This window comes from Amaranthus tricolor, chromosome 9 (assembly GCF_026212465.1).
Source record: "Amaranthus tricolor cultivar Red isolate AtriRed21 chromosome 9, ASM2621246v1, whole genome shotgun sequence".
In the NCBI taxonomy this organism is placed as follows: Eukaryota; Viridiplantae; Streptophyta; class Magnoliopsida; order Caryophyllales; family Amaranthaceae; genus Amaranthus; species Amaranthus tricolor.
The window spans coordinates 24,082,834-24,095,494 of record NC_080055.1 but is presented as its reverse complement, the minus strand read 5'-3'; the positions used below and the strand labels follow the sequence as shown (position 1 = coordinate 24,095,494).

Below are 12,661 nucleotides of genomic sequence, written 5' to 3'. Positions count from 1 at the left end.
TTTCTTTCTTCAATTTTATTCTATTTTAGCAATTTTATTTGCTCTGTTGAATTAATTTACTCCATATGAAAGTTTGGCACATATGATTTTGAGAGATTTAGGCTTCAAATTAATTGTAGATTTAAGGGTGCAGTGGAACATATGATTAATCGGGTTTATGTGCTTAAAGTACACTCAAAAACCTTTTTTTCTTACTTTACAAAATCATGTTTTACCTGGTGTTGTATATTGAACTTGAAGAGTCTATTTCCATTATATTGCTCAAAAAAAAATTAATTCCCACTTAGCATTATGTGGGAAACTATTTCCCACATTACCGTCCACGTCAGAAATTTTTTTTTTTTTTTTTTTTTTTTTTTTCAGACAAAACCGCCACTTGAGATGGCGGTTTGCCTTAAGCATTAAACCGCCACATGAAGTAGCGGTTTGCTTATTAATTTTTTTTTTTTTAAAAATTAAAATGACATGCTGTTTTGTACTGCTATAAAACCGCCACTTGAAGTGGCGGTTTGCTTACTTTTTAAAATTTTAAAAAAAAATAAATTTAATGATGTTTTGTACTACTACAAAACCGCCACTTGAAGTGGCGGTTATCTTACTTTTTATTTAAAAAAAAAAAATATTGTTTTGTACTACTACAAAACCGCCACTTCAAGTGGCGGTTTACTATTATTTTTTTTTTTTTTAAATTAAAATCCACAAAATGCCATTTAATAATGTTTTGTACTACTACAAAACCGCCACTTGAAGTGGCGGTTATCTTACTTTTTATTTAAAAAAAAAAAAATATTGTTTTGTACTACTACAAAACCGCCACTTCAAGTGGCGGTTTACTATTATTAATTTTTTTTAAAAAAAAAAATTAAAATCCACAAAACGCCATTTCAAGTAGCGGTTTAGTTCAGATCTCTTAACAAAACCGTCATTTCAGGTAGCGGTTTTGTTAAAGAAAAAAAAAAAAATATCTGACGTGGACGGTAATGTGGGAAATAGTTTCCCACATAATGTAAAGTGGGAATTATTTTTTTTTTGAGCAATATAATGGAAATAGACTCGAACTTGAATGGAGAATTTAAAATGGTTGTACTATTTATGATTTGTGCCTCATTCTTTTCCTTTACTCGTAAACTAACTACCTTAATCCGCTCTACTCAACTCATCATTCACAAATAGAACAAACTAACTCGACGGAGGGAGTAACTCTTTCCTTTTTGATTATAAACTGAGCCGTTGAGGAAAAGAAGATGAGTAAGTGAAAATCAAACACATAACTTATTCTATAAAGTGATATTTGTTCTCGAACTATTACTTTCTCCGTTTTATTATATTTGTTACATTTCATTTTTTACGCAATTCAATGCGTAAGTTTAATCATTTATATCTTAAGCTACACATAACTAAAAATTATAAAAAATTAATATTATGAAAGTATTCGATTAGACGATTCAATAAGATGTCACTTGACTATATTTTTTCTAACACATTAACTACAATATATAAAATAAACTTAAAAGATGGACAGTGCCAATAGTTATTATGTAGCGACTTTTTCAAGTATAAGACTCGATTTCCCCGTGGATCCAATATTGATGGTTGAGTAACCTCACAAAATTATTGTGTTTATAAAGAGTATTAACATGCCCTCAATTTGATATCAGCTAGTTTCTTGAGAGATGTATCTCAAATCCAGCCAATTAAAGATTAATATCTACTTACCATATTCTTAATGTCTATTTACACTATCCTTAATGCTTATTTACCGTATCTTTAATGTCTACTTTTAATATTTTAAATGTCTAATTACAATATTCTTAATGCCTACTTATATTTAAAAAATATATACTGAACTGGCCCATTTAAAGTTAATCTCAGATCGTCTCTCACAAAAATCAACATATATAAAAAGTAAATATTGCAAGTATTTTGGAATGGGAAAGTTTTATGACATTAATAGATCCCGGTAAAAACAGAGAAAAATAAGTGCCGAAAAAGGGAGAAATATCGGCATCTTTAGACAACACCGTCCGAGACTATAAATCTTCATGTTCTCTTTCTCATTCTTGTTTCGCTCTCAACTAAATCATAATTATTACTAAATATAGGGTTGTTTTTCTTTTTTCCGGTAGATACCTTTCAATCATCGATCTTTCACTCCTCCTCAGGAATCCCGCGTCTGTCTCTCATTCAATCGGTGTCTTCTTTAGATAATGATCCGGATTTTCAAGAAAGGTACAGTTAACTAAAATTTTTTTCATTTCATAAGTATAATCCAAAATTGCAATTTTCGTTCCATAAATTTCTCTTAGTATCTGCTTCTTTTTTTTTTTAACTGTTTTTTTCTCTTGTTGTCTACCCTTTGATGGGTAGTTCTTAATTTTTGTCTTATCATTTTTAATAGGTATTTTACGTTTTTCTTACTAATTATTTGAAATTCAAATCTGGAAAAAAAATTGGGATTTACTTTCTGTTTCACATGGAGATGTTTTTAGATTTCATATTTTATGTATGATGAAGAATTTCTGAGCAAGAAAGTTTTGATTTCATCTGGTCATTTGGTAGGTTATAGTCTGGACTCTAGAGTTATAATGGCGGTCATATCTTGTGTTGCCGCATCATTGATTGGGTGTGTTTGATAGAGATTCTTCTTTGAAAGTGGGTATTTCAGAGTACATTTGGAAAAGGTTCCTTTTTATGGAAAATGGGATCTGCTTTTTACATATCATTTTCCCAAAAATAATTTCTAATAATCACCTTTACAATATTTAAAATTCTCTAATTATAATCCAAATTTCTTCTTATTAGTATATCTTCAAAAATTTAGTGAAAAAAAAGGTGAAGGTTAAAAATTTATGATAGGGGACAACTCATTTTTGTAGTCATGATTTTTTCTTAGTACCCTTTGTCTTTTTTGTGTGCTTTATGGATAATTCAATTCTTTACCATTAATAGATTTAAACTATGAGGAGGATATGATTATGACTAATGGGTACGACTAATTTGTTTGGTTTGTTAAGATTGTGAATAGTTTTATGTAATACTCACCTGTTAAATGGGAATTGCGTCAATTTTTTTTTTTGTATGTGATCTATATAATTTTGCTACAAAATTGAAAATACAATGTTTTGGCAATAATTGACACTTGCCTCCCAAATTTTACTTATGTACAATTTTATTGGGGTAGGCTAGATAATTTCAACGTGTAAGGACGAGATGTAACTAATTATTTTTAAAGGTTGTGAGAATCAAACCTTTTCACAAGCGCGAAAGAAAAAGTTGTAAACCACTAGGCTAGAGGTGTTCATTCGGGTTAGGGTCGATTTCGAGTTAGACGTTTCGACGAGTCTTGTGTCCACATTGGTTTTTACGAAATTTTAAATTTATTTTGAAATCGACTCTAGGAATGGCAAAATGAGCGGGTACATGCGGTATGCTCTCCCCACACCTATACACACCTAATATTTCCATAACCACCGCTTACTCACCAACGGGTAAAGTTTTCATACCCACACCTAGCCACCTGGATAAGCATTTAAACCCATCTCCATCCACCATGATTAATCGGATACACCCAGATACACCCATCATGGATATAACCATCTTATACCCTACTCACATTCCTTCTATGCATGCGTTATATACTTTATAAATCCTTACAAACTAATTGTACATCTAATTTTTGTTTAAACCATACAATGTACTTCCTCCGTTCTTTTTTACTTGCCCCATAGTTGATTTCGGCACTATTCATCAAGCAAATTGACTTTCATAATATCGGTAACCTATAAGTTAAAACATAGTCATATGGGATCTTGTTTGAAGCGTCTAGATTTAACGTTTATTAATTTTTAGTTTTCATAATTTTTTAATATGAATATTAAGAGGTATTAACAATTGAATTCATACATTTGTGGTGTGCAAGTGAAAAAGAAGGGAGGAAGTAATAAACTAAAATTAATGTTCTTAATTTTTTTTCAATAGTTTCTACTTTCTCCGTTCTCTAATGTTCTTCCCATTTGGAATATTCCACCTTAAGGAGAGAAAATTTTAATTAATGTTTTTGACACATATTTAAAAGATAAGATTTATCCATGTGAGATCTTGTTAGATTCTTCTTAATGTATGCTTTTTATTATGTATTCTTTATAATTTTTTATTTTGTGTATTTAGATATATTGAGGTTTAAAATTTGCATTGAAAATGGGCAAAAAGTAAATGGGAAGAATAAAAGAAACAGAGGGAGTAATAAAAATGTACAAAATTAATATAAAGTAGTACATTGTAGATATAATGTAGGTGTCTATGAGGTGGTTTTAACACCCTAAATTTTTGGGAATATAACTAATGTTTATTTTATGGAATCCCAATTCGGACTTGGATCTTTTGCTCCGATTTGGCCGTTTATGGAGTATACACACTAGGGATCTTTGTCTAATAGTTATCCGGATGACCTAACTAGTCGAATGGAAAATAAAATTCGTTCCATTCCATAGATTTGATTAATGATTTCAAGTCTTCAAAAGAAAACGATTTAGCAAATAAATATATGCATTTCATAGAATTGATTAATGATTTCTAAGACTTTGAATAGAAATGTTTTAGCAAAGAAAAAGGAATAATATGTGATTTATAAAAGTAGAAAATGAAGGAAAAAGGTTTTATGACGTATTTTTTTTTATAATATTGTGTTTGCTTTAAGTAAATAATTTGTTGGATATAGTTAATGTATCTTACCTGCATTTATACATGGATTTGTATCATGAAATCTAGCTCAGCTTGTTTGGCTGATACTACATGCTGATCTATACAGGTACATGAAGGTTAAAGTCAGGGTATAGGTTGAGAGTAGTGTCCACTCATTTTGTGTAAATATAGTTATAATATGCCTTCTTGCCATAATTTTATATATAATTAGTATTTTGGTTGGATTGTGAGAGGAGTTAATCTATTTATAAGACACTAATTATTCTCTTAGGATCTATAATTAAAACTATGAAATTCGAAAAAAGCAAACTATCAAATAATTATATTATTAAAATTAAACCATATAAATGTGTTTTCCTCACAAGCTGACTATGTGGTTTTATTCCATGAACATATCCTGGTAGGGGACAGATTTGAGATCAACAAAGTCAACAAAAAATGAAAGCACAAAGATATTGATAAGGAAATCTAAATTAGTCATATAAAAGAATGTAAATAAAGCAAATTTTTTATTTTAAATTATTTTAGTGCTTATTTTAGATTATTAGTGAAAAGATTCCACCTGGTGAGGTGATGTGATTTTAAATTGATTGGCGTCTGTGCCACTAACTAGTTGTTGATTGAAAATTATTGTTTTATACTTGCAAGGTGGCTTTTTAAGTCAAATAGAAAATTTTGTATTTTTCGAATTACTAATGGAACTCTACTAGATTTTCTATAGAAATTTATGTATTGGAAATTGTTTTAATGTCTACTTGTAATGTAACTTTAAATATTTTAATGATGTTAACTTAAATATTTGAATTCTAAAGTAGTTGTTAAGGTGATAATATAACGTAATAGCCCAATATAAGTATTAAGCTTTGGCATTAGTTCAAATTAATCTTATTTAAGCAGGTGTTTATTTTCGGGTTGTTACAGCAGTGCAAGTGGATATGGGGCAGTTAGGACCCCATACCCACCATCTACTTACTACCCATGTCGGGTAGAACTTTTCATACCCATGTTCCATATCCACTCACTACCCACCAAAATCATACCCATAACTGCCCCAACTAAGGCAGATGCAGTGCGAAACTTGTATAATTCTACTTGCTTGCCATCCCTTATCGAGTCAAGTCCGATTCAGTTACAAAATCGGGTAAATATTATGTTACTGTGCCTGTTTTGAACACCTCTACACCAAGCTAACTCAAATGCTCTTTTTAACTTATATTTTCATCCATTTGCAATTCTTATGGACAGGGGAGTAGAAATTAATAATTTCCGTTGGTTACATTTACACATTTGATATTTCCTTCTAAGATTAATTGTGGTTTTATTATTTGGCAGTTTGGTGAAGGTCAAGTGGGTTTTGTTGTGGTAATTGAAAGTTGTATCTAAATGGAAGGAGACCCATTTTCAGGATTTGGTATTGGTACACAAATAGACAACAAGGTAATACAGACATTTCAGAGGAGTTTTGTTCAAGTGCAGAGTATATTGGACCAAAACAGATTGCTTATCAATGAGATCAACAAAAACCATGAAACTAGACTTCCTGATAACCTTTCTAGGAATGCAGGCTTAATAAGGGAGCTTAATAATAATATTAGAAGGGTTGTTGACCTTTATTCTGATTTGTCATGTTCCTTAGTTACATCCATGGATGCTTCATCTGAAGGTGATTCTAATGGTGCCAAACTTCCCCACAAGCGAAATCGCCCCGGTTAGAATTTGCTCCTAGGCAATCGTTTGTCTTTTTTGAGCTGAAAGAAATGCATCAGAGTATCTGTCATTCTCGAGTTAAGAGTCTCATTTGTTGCTAACTAATTATTTGTTTGGCAAGGGTATGATCTGTCGTCGTCCGATCCTCTGCATATCCTGATATTTCGGATATGATGACTATGACGACTCTTGTATCTGCCGCTTCTTTTTGATCCTCTCCTTGGAAAAAATACTTTGTTTTCTTCATTGTCTTTATGGTTTTGTAGCCTCATTGTAAACCACTTAAGTGGATTTGAAAATCAAGCATGGTTCTTTCCTCTAATCTTTTAAGATTGTTTATTATTGATTATTGTGTTTATAGTCAAAGTTTTCTATTATGAATTCATGGTATACACCAGTATCTTTCTTTGGTACTTTAAAATTGTGCAAGTCAATGAATGATCTGAAAAATGAAGTTTTTAAAAAAATTATGATCCACTTATATTATGTACATTCTATTCCGAGAATATACGTGTGGTATATTCCTGTACCCACAAGAGAAGGAGGAAAATTGATCTTTACAGAACCCCTTATTACAAAACGGAAATAAAATACCAATTTATTTTCTGATTTGGTGGTTTTGGGGTGACTGGTGAGGAAACGTGGTGATTGGGGACAATTTAATAGAGGTTGTGTAGAGGTATCTAATTGGGATGATTAAGTTAAATTAATGAATTTTATTGAAAGTTAAAGGTCATTAGCTATGTGTTTATGTCAACGGTCATTTAGCAAGTCATCTTACCCAAATCTAACAAGGTAGCTGCAATATTGTCGACTTTGTTAAATTGGTAATTGTAGTGTGTAAAAAAACTTAAAGACTATAGTATTAAAAAGCCATAAATTCAAAAATTGTGTATGTGTGTGCTGGCGCGCAAAAAGGTTAAAAATAAAATAAACCAAAACTCACAAAAAGAACTACGATAGTACACTAATCCTAATAGCTATATCATGTGTCTTTCTACTTACGATCATCATCCTCATCACTTTTAGCTCTCATGTTTTCATAACTCATACCCAAACTAATCAATTATAATAATAAACTAAGGGTCCGTTTGGTTCAGGGAGCAGAAATGGAATGGTATGCAACCCCATACCAAGATGGTATGGATTTAGAACCCCATACCAGACTAAAACTGTTTGGTTCAATCCTGTAATAGATATTCAATCCATTCACACTGTTTGGTTCAATTATGAAATGGATTCTCTGTCCAGTTTATATATATATATATAGATACATACATACATTTATTAAACACACAAATACATACACACATATTATGTTGCAAATAGTTAATTACCACTAATTAAAAAATACTAGTTCAATACATTTTCACTCAAAATGGTGTCAATACATCTCCACACAAAAAGATTTCAATATATGTTTTTGACAACCGAACACAAAGTCTACATAATTTTATAAGTTAAGCATTTTCATTACATCACTTATCCAAGTTAGGATGAATGAGGTTGATTATAAACTCTTTCTTCCACTCATCATCCGGGCATTGGTAAAAGAGTGAGAGTTCACTTGGATTGGAGGCCAACCTCTTGGAAGCTTCCATCATTTCAAATCTTGTCAATCCTTCTATGCGAAGCAATTCACTAACCAAATTTTTTTTTTTATTTTCCTCAACTTCTTCATGAGCCATGATAGCTTGCTCATGTAGTTGTGTAGTAGAGAAGGCACTTGCAATGGTAGACATGTGCTTGTTCATCTCATTCATATGATTTGAAAAGCTAGAAGACATATTGTTAAAAGAAGAAGTTAAGTCCACAACCTCCGGCTTCTTCCTTTTCCTTGCTAGTTCATTTGGAGCCTTTTCCTTTTTGCCTTTCTTTGAAGAAGTTCACTTGGAGTTGATTGTTTTGACTGGATGACGGACTCATTATCATCAAATTCATCGTCTTCATCACTATCACCCTTATCTAGTTCAATAGTCTCTTTCTCTTGATTCTCAACAGCTTCGACGAAAGTCTCAGATTGCACTCCAGTAGCTCGATCGGCACTAAAGATAATTGACAATTGATCATAAAATGGAAAAGGAACATTCCATAATCCTTGAGCATTTCTGTGTTGCTGAAATTAAACAAGAATTGGAATAAAAAAAAGATACGTCATTTACAATATGTTATAATTTCTAACAAATTGTAAACAAGTCAAAGTATTTGTGTACCTTACAAAATTCTTCATAAGATTGCCTTTCACAAACAATCATATTCTTTTCATTATTCCAAGAAAAACCAGAAGTGCGAAACATTTCAGTTAGTACATTATATTTATCCTTAAACCATTTGATTTTTGATTCAATATGGGGAATAGCTTTCAACCCACACCCGGGAAACTTCTCATTCAATTTCTCCTCTAACTTATTCTTGAAACCACCTTTGAAACTCCCATCAGCTTTCCATGAAGGATCGGCACTCATCTCCAACAAACCATTAATCAAACACTCTTCCTCAGATTTATTCCATGATCGCTTGTTTTTCCCTCTTCCACTTTGAACAAATTGACCAACATTCATCCTATAAAACAATGATGCATTAAAAAAAAGATTACGAAATAAGGCTATTTTCTTATTTGCAAGATAAATTAAATAATCCAATTACACCATAAAAAAATATGTCAACACCATAAAATTCGATTACATCATAAAAAGGAACACCCAAACATAAGTCCAAATAAACTAAAGAAACATTTATGTTTGGCTACTATGCCTAAGTCTCCAATTATTAAACATAGTTTGTGCTAAGTTATTCTGATAAGCAGTCCAAGCATCCGTAGTAGCTATTTGAGTAATCAAATCAACTTCATCATCTAGGCCCTCATCATCACTTTCACCTTCTTCACTATCGGAATCCCAATACATTGTGTAATCTGTTGGCATATGTTTTCGAATAAGATTGTGTAATAGTACACATGCTTGAACTATACGCCCATGAGTACGTATTGGAAAGAAGGATGGGGTCCTAAGAATACCCCACCTTCCTTTTAATAGTCCAAAACATCTCTCAATAACATTCCTTGCCTTAGAATGTTTCATGTTGAAGTACTCTTCCGCACTAATTGGTTGTCGGTCCCCCCACTCTTTAAGGTGATATCGATGACCTCTATATGGTGCTAAAAACCCTTCACAATTCGTGTATCCTGCATCTACCAAATAGTAGGAACCTTGACATATGGAAAAAAAAATAGGTCATGACATTGCTTATTGGACTCCACAATATAAAATCTGAAATCTAAGTATGATTACCTTGCGGCACTTTTAAACCATTAGGCCTAGTAATAGCATCTCGAAGGACACGACCATCATGAGCGGATCCTTCCCAACCAGGTTGAACATATATGAACTCCAAATTAGGGTTACATACACCTAACACATTCATAGCAATAGAACCTTTCCTTGTCCGATATCTTGCTCTATCCTCACTTGGCACATGAACACTAATATGAGTGCCATCTAAGGCTCCTAAACAATTCTACAAAAAAAAAAGTTAAGAGGGATAAGTTTTACAATAAACAAAGTGGATAGATTTTTAAATAATATAGATGAAATTATGTTATTACCTTAAAACATTTCCATCTATCCACTTCACAATCTTCTGTTATAGGTGTCGGCTTTTTCAGCAAGTATGTATGTAGTTTTAATACGGCAAGAAGACATCGGTAGAAGTTTCTACTAACACTTTCTCCACTTCGAAAGAAATGACTTCTAATTGTCCTATTTTTCAAATGATGTGCCAACGTGTACAAGAACATAGCTACAATTTCCTCCAAAGACATATTTCGAGTGCCATTTAAACCACCGACATCTCGGACCATCTCACAAAGGACATAAAAGGTTTTTCTATTCACACGAAGTTCACTTTTGCAGACTATATCACTATCCTTGATTAGTGCATCCAAGTGCTTTTGTCTAAGGTGTTTCTTCTCACTTTTGCTATAACGTGGTCGTTCTATTTCATAAACAATTACACCCATCATACACATCACCAAGTACATGAGTGTGACGACATTGTTAACAACCATGAGAAGTACAAGTAATTCACTTTGTCTCTTCTTCCTTCTTCTTACTATGGCTAATTGAGATGGAATCATTTCTGTGAATGTATATATGCATCATCAAATTAATCTAGCAATCATTACTATGGCTAATTGACATTGTTAACAAACTGAGCGTTTGCATTAATCCAATACAAACTGAGCATCATCAATTTCATAATTCAGCAATCTCCAGTATGCTCTAGTACAAACATCCAGTACAAAAAAATTCAGCAATCAAACCCAACTCCAAATTGCTTGGAATTAATCCAAAAACGTCAAACAAACAAAGAACAATGTGTAAAGAATCAAACTTTAATGAATTATGAGATGAATAATTGAAAACCTAATTCCAAATTTCTTGAAATCAATCCAAAAACCTCAAATAAACCAAGCAATCAAACATCCAGTACATCCTGTACAAAGCAAAACCAAACCAAGCAATAAACCTCACAGACTTTCTTGGCAAAACCCAATCAAGAAAACGAAGCTATCAATTGAAAAATTCAGCAAACATCCAGTACAAAAAATTGGTCCTTTAATCGAATGAATAAGCAATCAAAACATCAAAACCAAACCAAGCAATAAACCTCACAGACTTTCTTTGATCGAATTGATTAACAAAGATTGTTTAACAATTAAGAAAGCAATGAAAAGCAGAAAGAAAAAAAAAAGGTATATACTTTGGAATTTCAGCGTACGGAGGAAGAACAGAGTTCGGAGGAGCAGCGAAGATCAGCGGGAGCAGGAGCAGCGAAGAACCAGAAGGTTGAAGGAGAATTTCAGCGAAGAGCGGGAGAGGAAGATTGAAGAACAACAAAGAACTGTGAAACAAGAATTTTGAATTAGGGTTTGTATATGGGGGGAATGGATTTTGAAACTTTGGGGGTTAGGATGGTATGGGATTTTAGGGAATAGAATGGTATGAGAACCCTTTTGGGTATGAGATCCCAATGTAAAATTAGATAACCAAACATTGGAATGGGTTGTCATACCATTCCATACCCATAAAAATAACCAACCAAACACACCCTAAGTGTGTAAAATCATATCCATACATGACACCTAGTGTAAGCCAAACGCACTTAGCTAATATGGAAAGACCCTTATTAAATTTGGGTAGCACGTCCTATCCATGATTTTTGAGAGAAAACTTCATTTTTCATGCACACTCTTTGTATTTTCAAATGTAGGACTTTTTCTTTCCTTTTAGTTACTCTTTCTCACACTTTGTCTTCATCCTCCTTCTCATTTGATTGATTCTCTCTCTTCCTCACCTCTGGATGTTGTGCTTCTCTTCAAATCGGATCTCCCCTCTTCATAAGCCAGACCTCAGTCCTCAACCCCTAAATACTTAATAATTTTACAGTTCATTTATTAATTCATAATTTTTCTATTTATTTACATCAATACATCACTACTACACATGGGTGCGATTCTATATCCGCCACTGTGTATTCATTCATACCACCTCTTTAACCAACATACCTCTGCCCTTTACTAAATCATTACACTAACGGCCCATTTGATAATCGATATTAAATGGTGGGAATGATAATTGAAAGTTATTATAATTTTGATAATAGGAATATGTCTTGATAAATTTATGACCATGCTTATTCTCCTTCAATAATATTATTTTTTTCTCAAAATACATTCCAATTCAGTACTATTTAAACATGTGGTATTAAATGATAATGAAAAATTGTAAACAATTTTGTTAAAGGATCAAACTTTAAAATAAACCGGGAAAAATTATTAGTTGTAGATTAGAAAGTACAAAGTACACAAATTTTAATAAAAATGCAATGAAAATGAAGCTCCTTAAATGATGTGGGAAGATTTGGACCATTTGGGGTTTAAGAGGGAAAAACTTGCATTTGAAGTGAAAAGAGCAATCAGTTTCCCTTGAAGATTGTACGTGAATTTATGTTAAAAGAAATTTTGCCATTGTCGCGGTCTAAGAGTCTGTTCATATTGTTAGCAATTTTAAATTTAGGAGTAAAAAGAAAAATAAACTATGTTCGATTTTTACGTGTAGTATAGTTAGAGAATATAATTACTTTTTCGCATACAGATTAGGTTGAGGGAAGAGGATGACTAGGTGAAAATCAAATCATGATTATTTTTAAATTTGTTAGTTATCAAATTAAAGTTGTTCGCTTTAATATTATA

General features: G+C 32.1%; 3 protein-coding genes across 3 annotated transcripts; 1 reads left to right on the top strand and 2 right to left on the bottom strand.

Moving 5' to 3' along the window:
* Window positions 1–1,989: 1,989 nt before the first annotated feature.
* LOC130824402 (protein ELF4-LIKE 4-like) lies at window positions 1,990–6,752 on the top strand. Its single transcript, XM_057689401.1, has 2 exons — window positions 1,990–2,229; window positions 6,034–6,752. Exon 2 carries the CDS (start codon window positions 6,085–6,087, stop codon window positions 6,412–6,414), a length of 330 nt encoding a protein of 109 aa, XP_057545384.1. The 5' UTR covers window positions 1,990–2,229; window positions 6,034–6,084; the 3' UTR covers window positions 6,415–6,752.
* Window positions 6,753–8,248: 1,496 nt separating this feature from the next.
* Window positions 8,249–8,969, bottom strand: LOC130823413 (uncharacterized). Its single transcript, XM_057688032.1, has 2 exons — window positions 8,622–8,969; window positions 8,249–8,524 (listed from the first exon to the last, which is right to left on the bottom strand). The coding sequence occupies exons 1-2, from the start codon at window positions 8,967–8,969 to the stop codon at window positions 8,249–8,251; spliced, it is 624 nt and encodes a 207-aa protein (XP_057544015.1).
* A 59-nt stretch (window positions 8,970–9,028) lies between these two features.
* LOC130823411 (protein ALP1-like) lies at window positions 9,029–10,543 on the bottom strand. Its single transcript, XM_057688030.1, has 3 exons — window positions 10,013–10,543; window positions 9,699–9,924; window positions 9,029–9,616 (listed from the first exon to the last, which is right to left on the bottom strand). The coding sequence occupies exons 1-3, from the start codon at window positions 10,541–10,543 to the stop codon at window positions 9,144–9,146; spliced, it is 1,230 nt and encodes a 409-aa protein (XP_057544013.1). The 3' UTR covers window positions 9,029–9,143.
* Between the last annotated feature and the right edge of the window lie 2,118 nt (window positions 10,544–12,661).

What these genes read in the sequence shown, in the direction of transcription:
- LOC130824402 (XM_057689401.1), top strand. Translation starts at nt 6,085, where the DNA reads ATGGAAGGAGACCCATTTTCAGGATTTGGTATTGGTACACAAATAGAC.
- LOC130823413 (XM_057688032.1), bottom strand. Translation starts at nt 8,969, where the DNA reads ATGAATGTTGGTCAATTTGTTCAAAGTGGAAGAGGGAAAAACAAGCGA. An exon ending in CTTATGAAGAATTTTGTAAG is followed by an intron (nt 8,525 to 8,621) that starts GTACACAAATAC and finishes GTTTAATTTCAG; the next exon opens with CAACACAGAAATGCTCAAGG.
- LOC130823411 (XM_057688030.1), bottom strand. Translation starts at nt 10,543, where the DNA reads ATGATTCCATCTCAATTAGCCATAGTAAGAAGAAGGAAGAAGAGACAA. An exon ending in ATAGATGGAAATGTTTTAAG is followed by an intron (nt 9,925 to 10,012) that starts GTAATAACATAA and finishes TTTTTTTTGTAG; the next exon opens with AATTGTTTAGGAGCCTTAGA. An exon ending in TGGTTTAAAAGTGCCGCAAG is followed by an intron (nt 9,617 to 9,698) that starts GTAATCATACTT and finishes CCATATGTCAAG; the next exon opens with GTTCCTACTATTTGGTAGAT.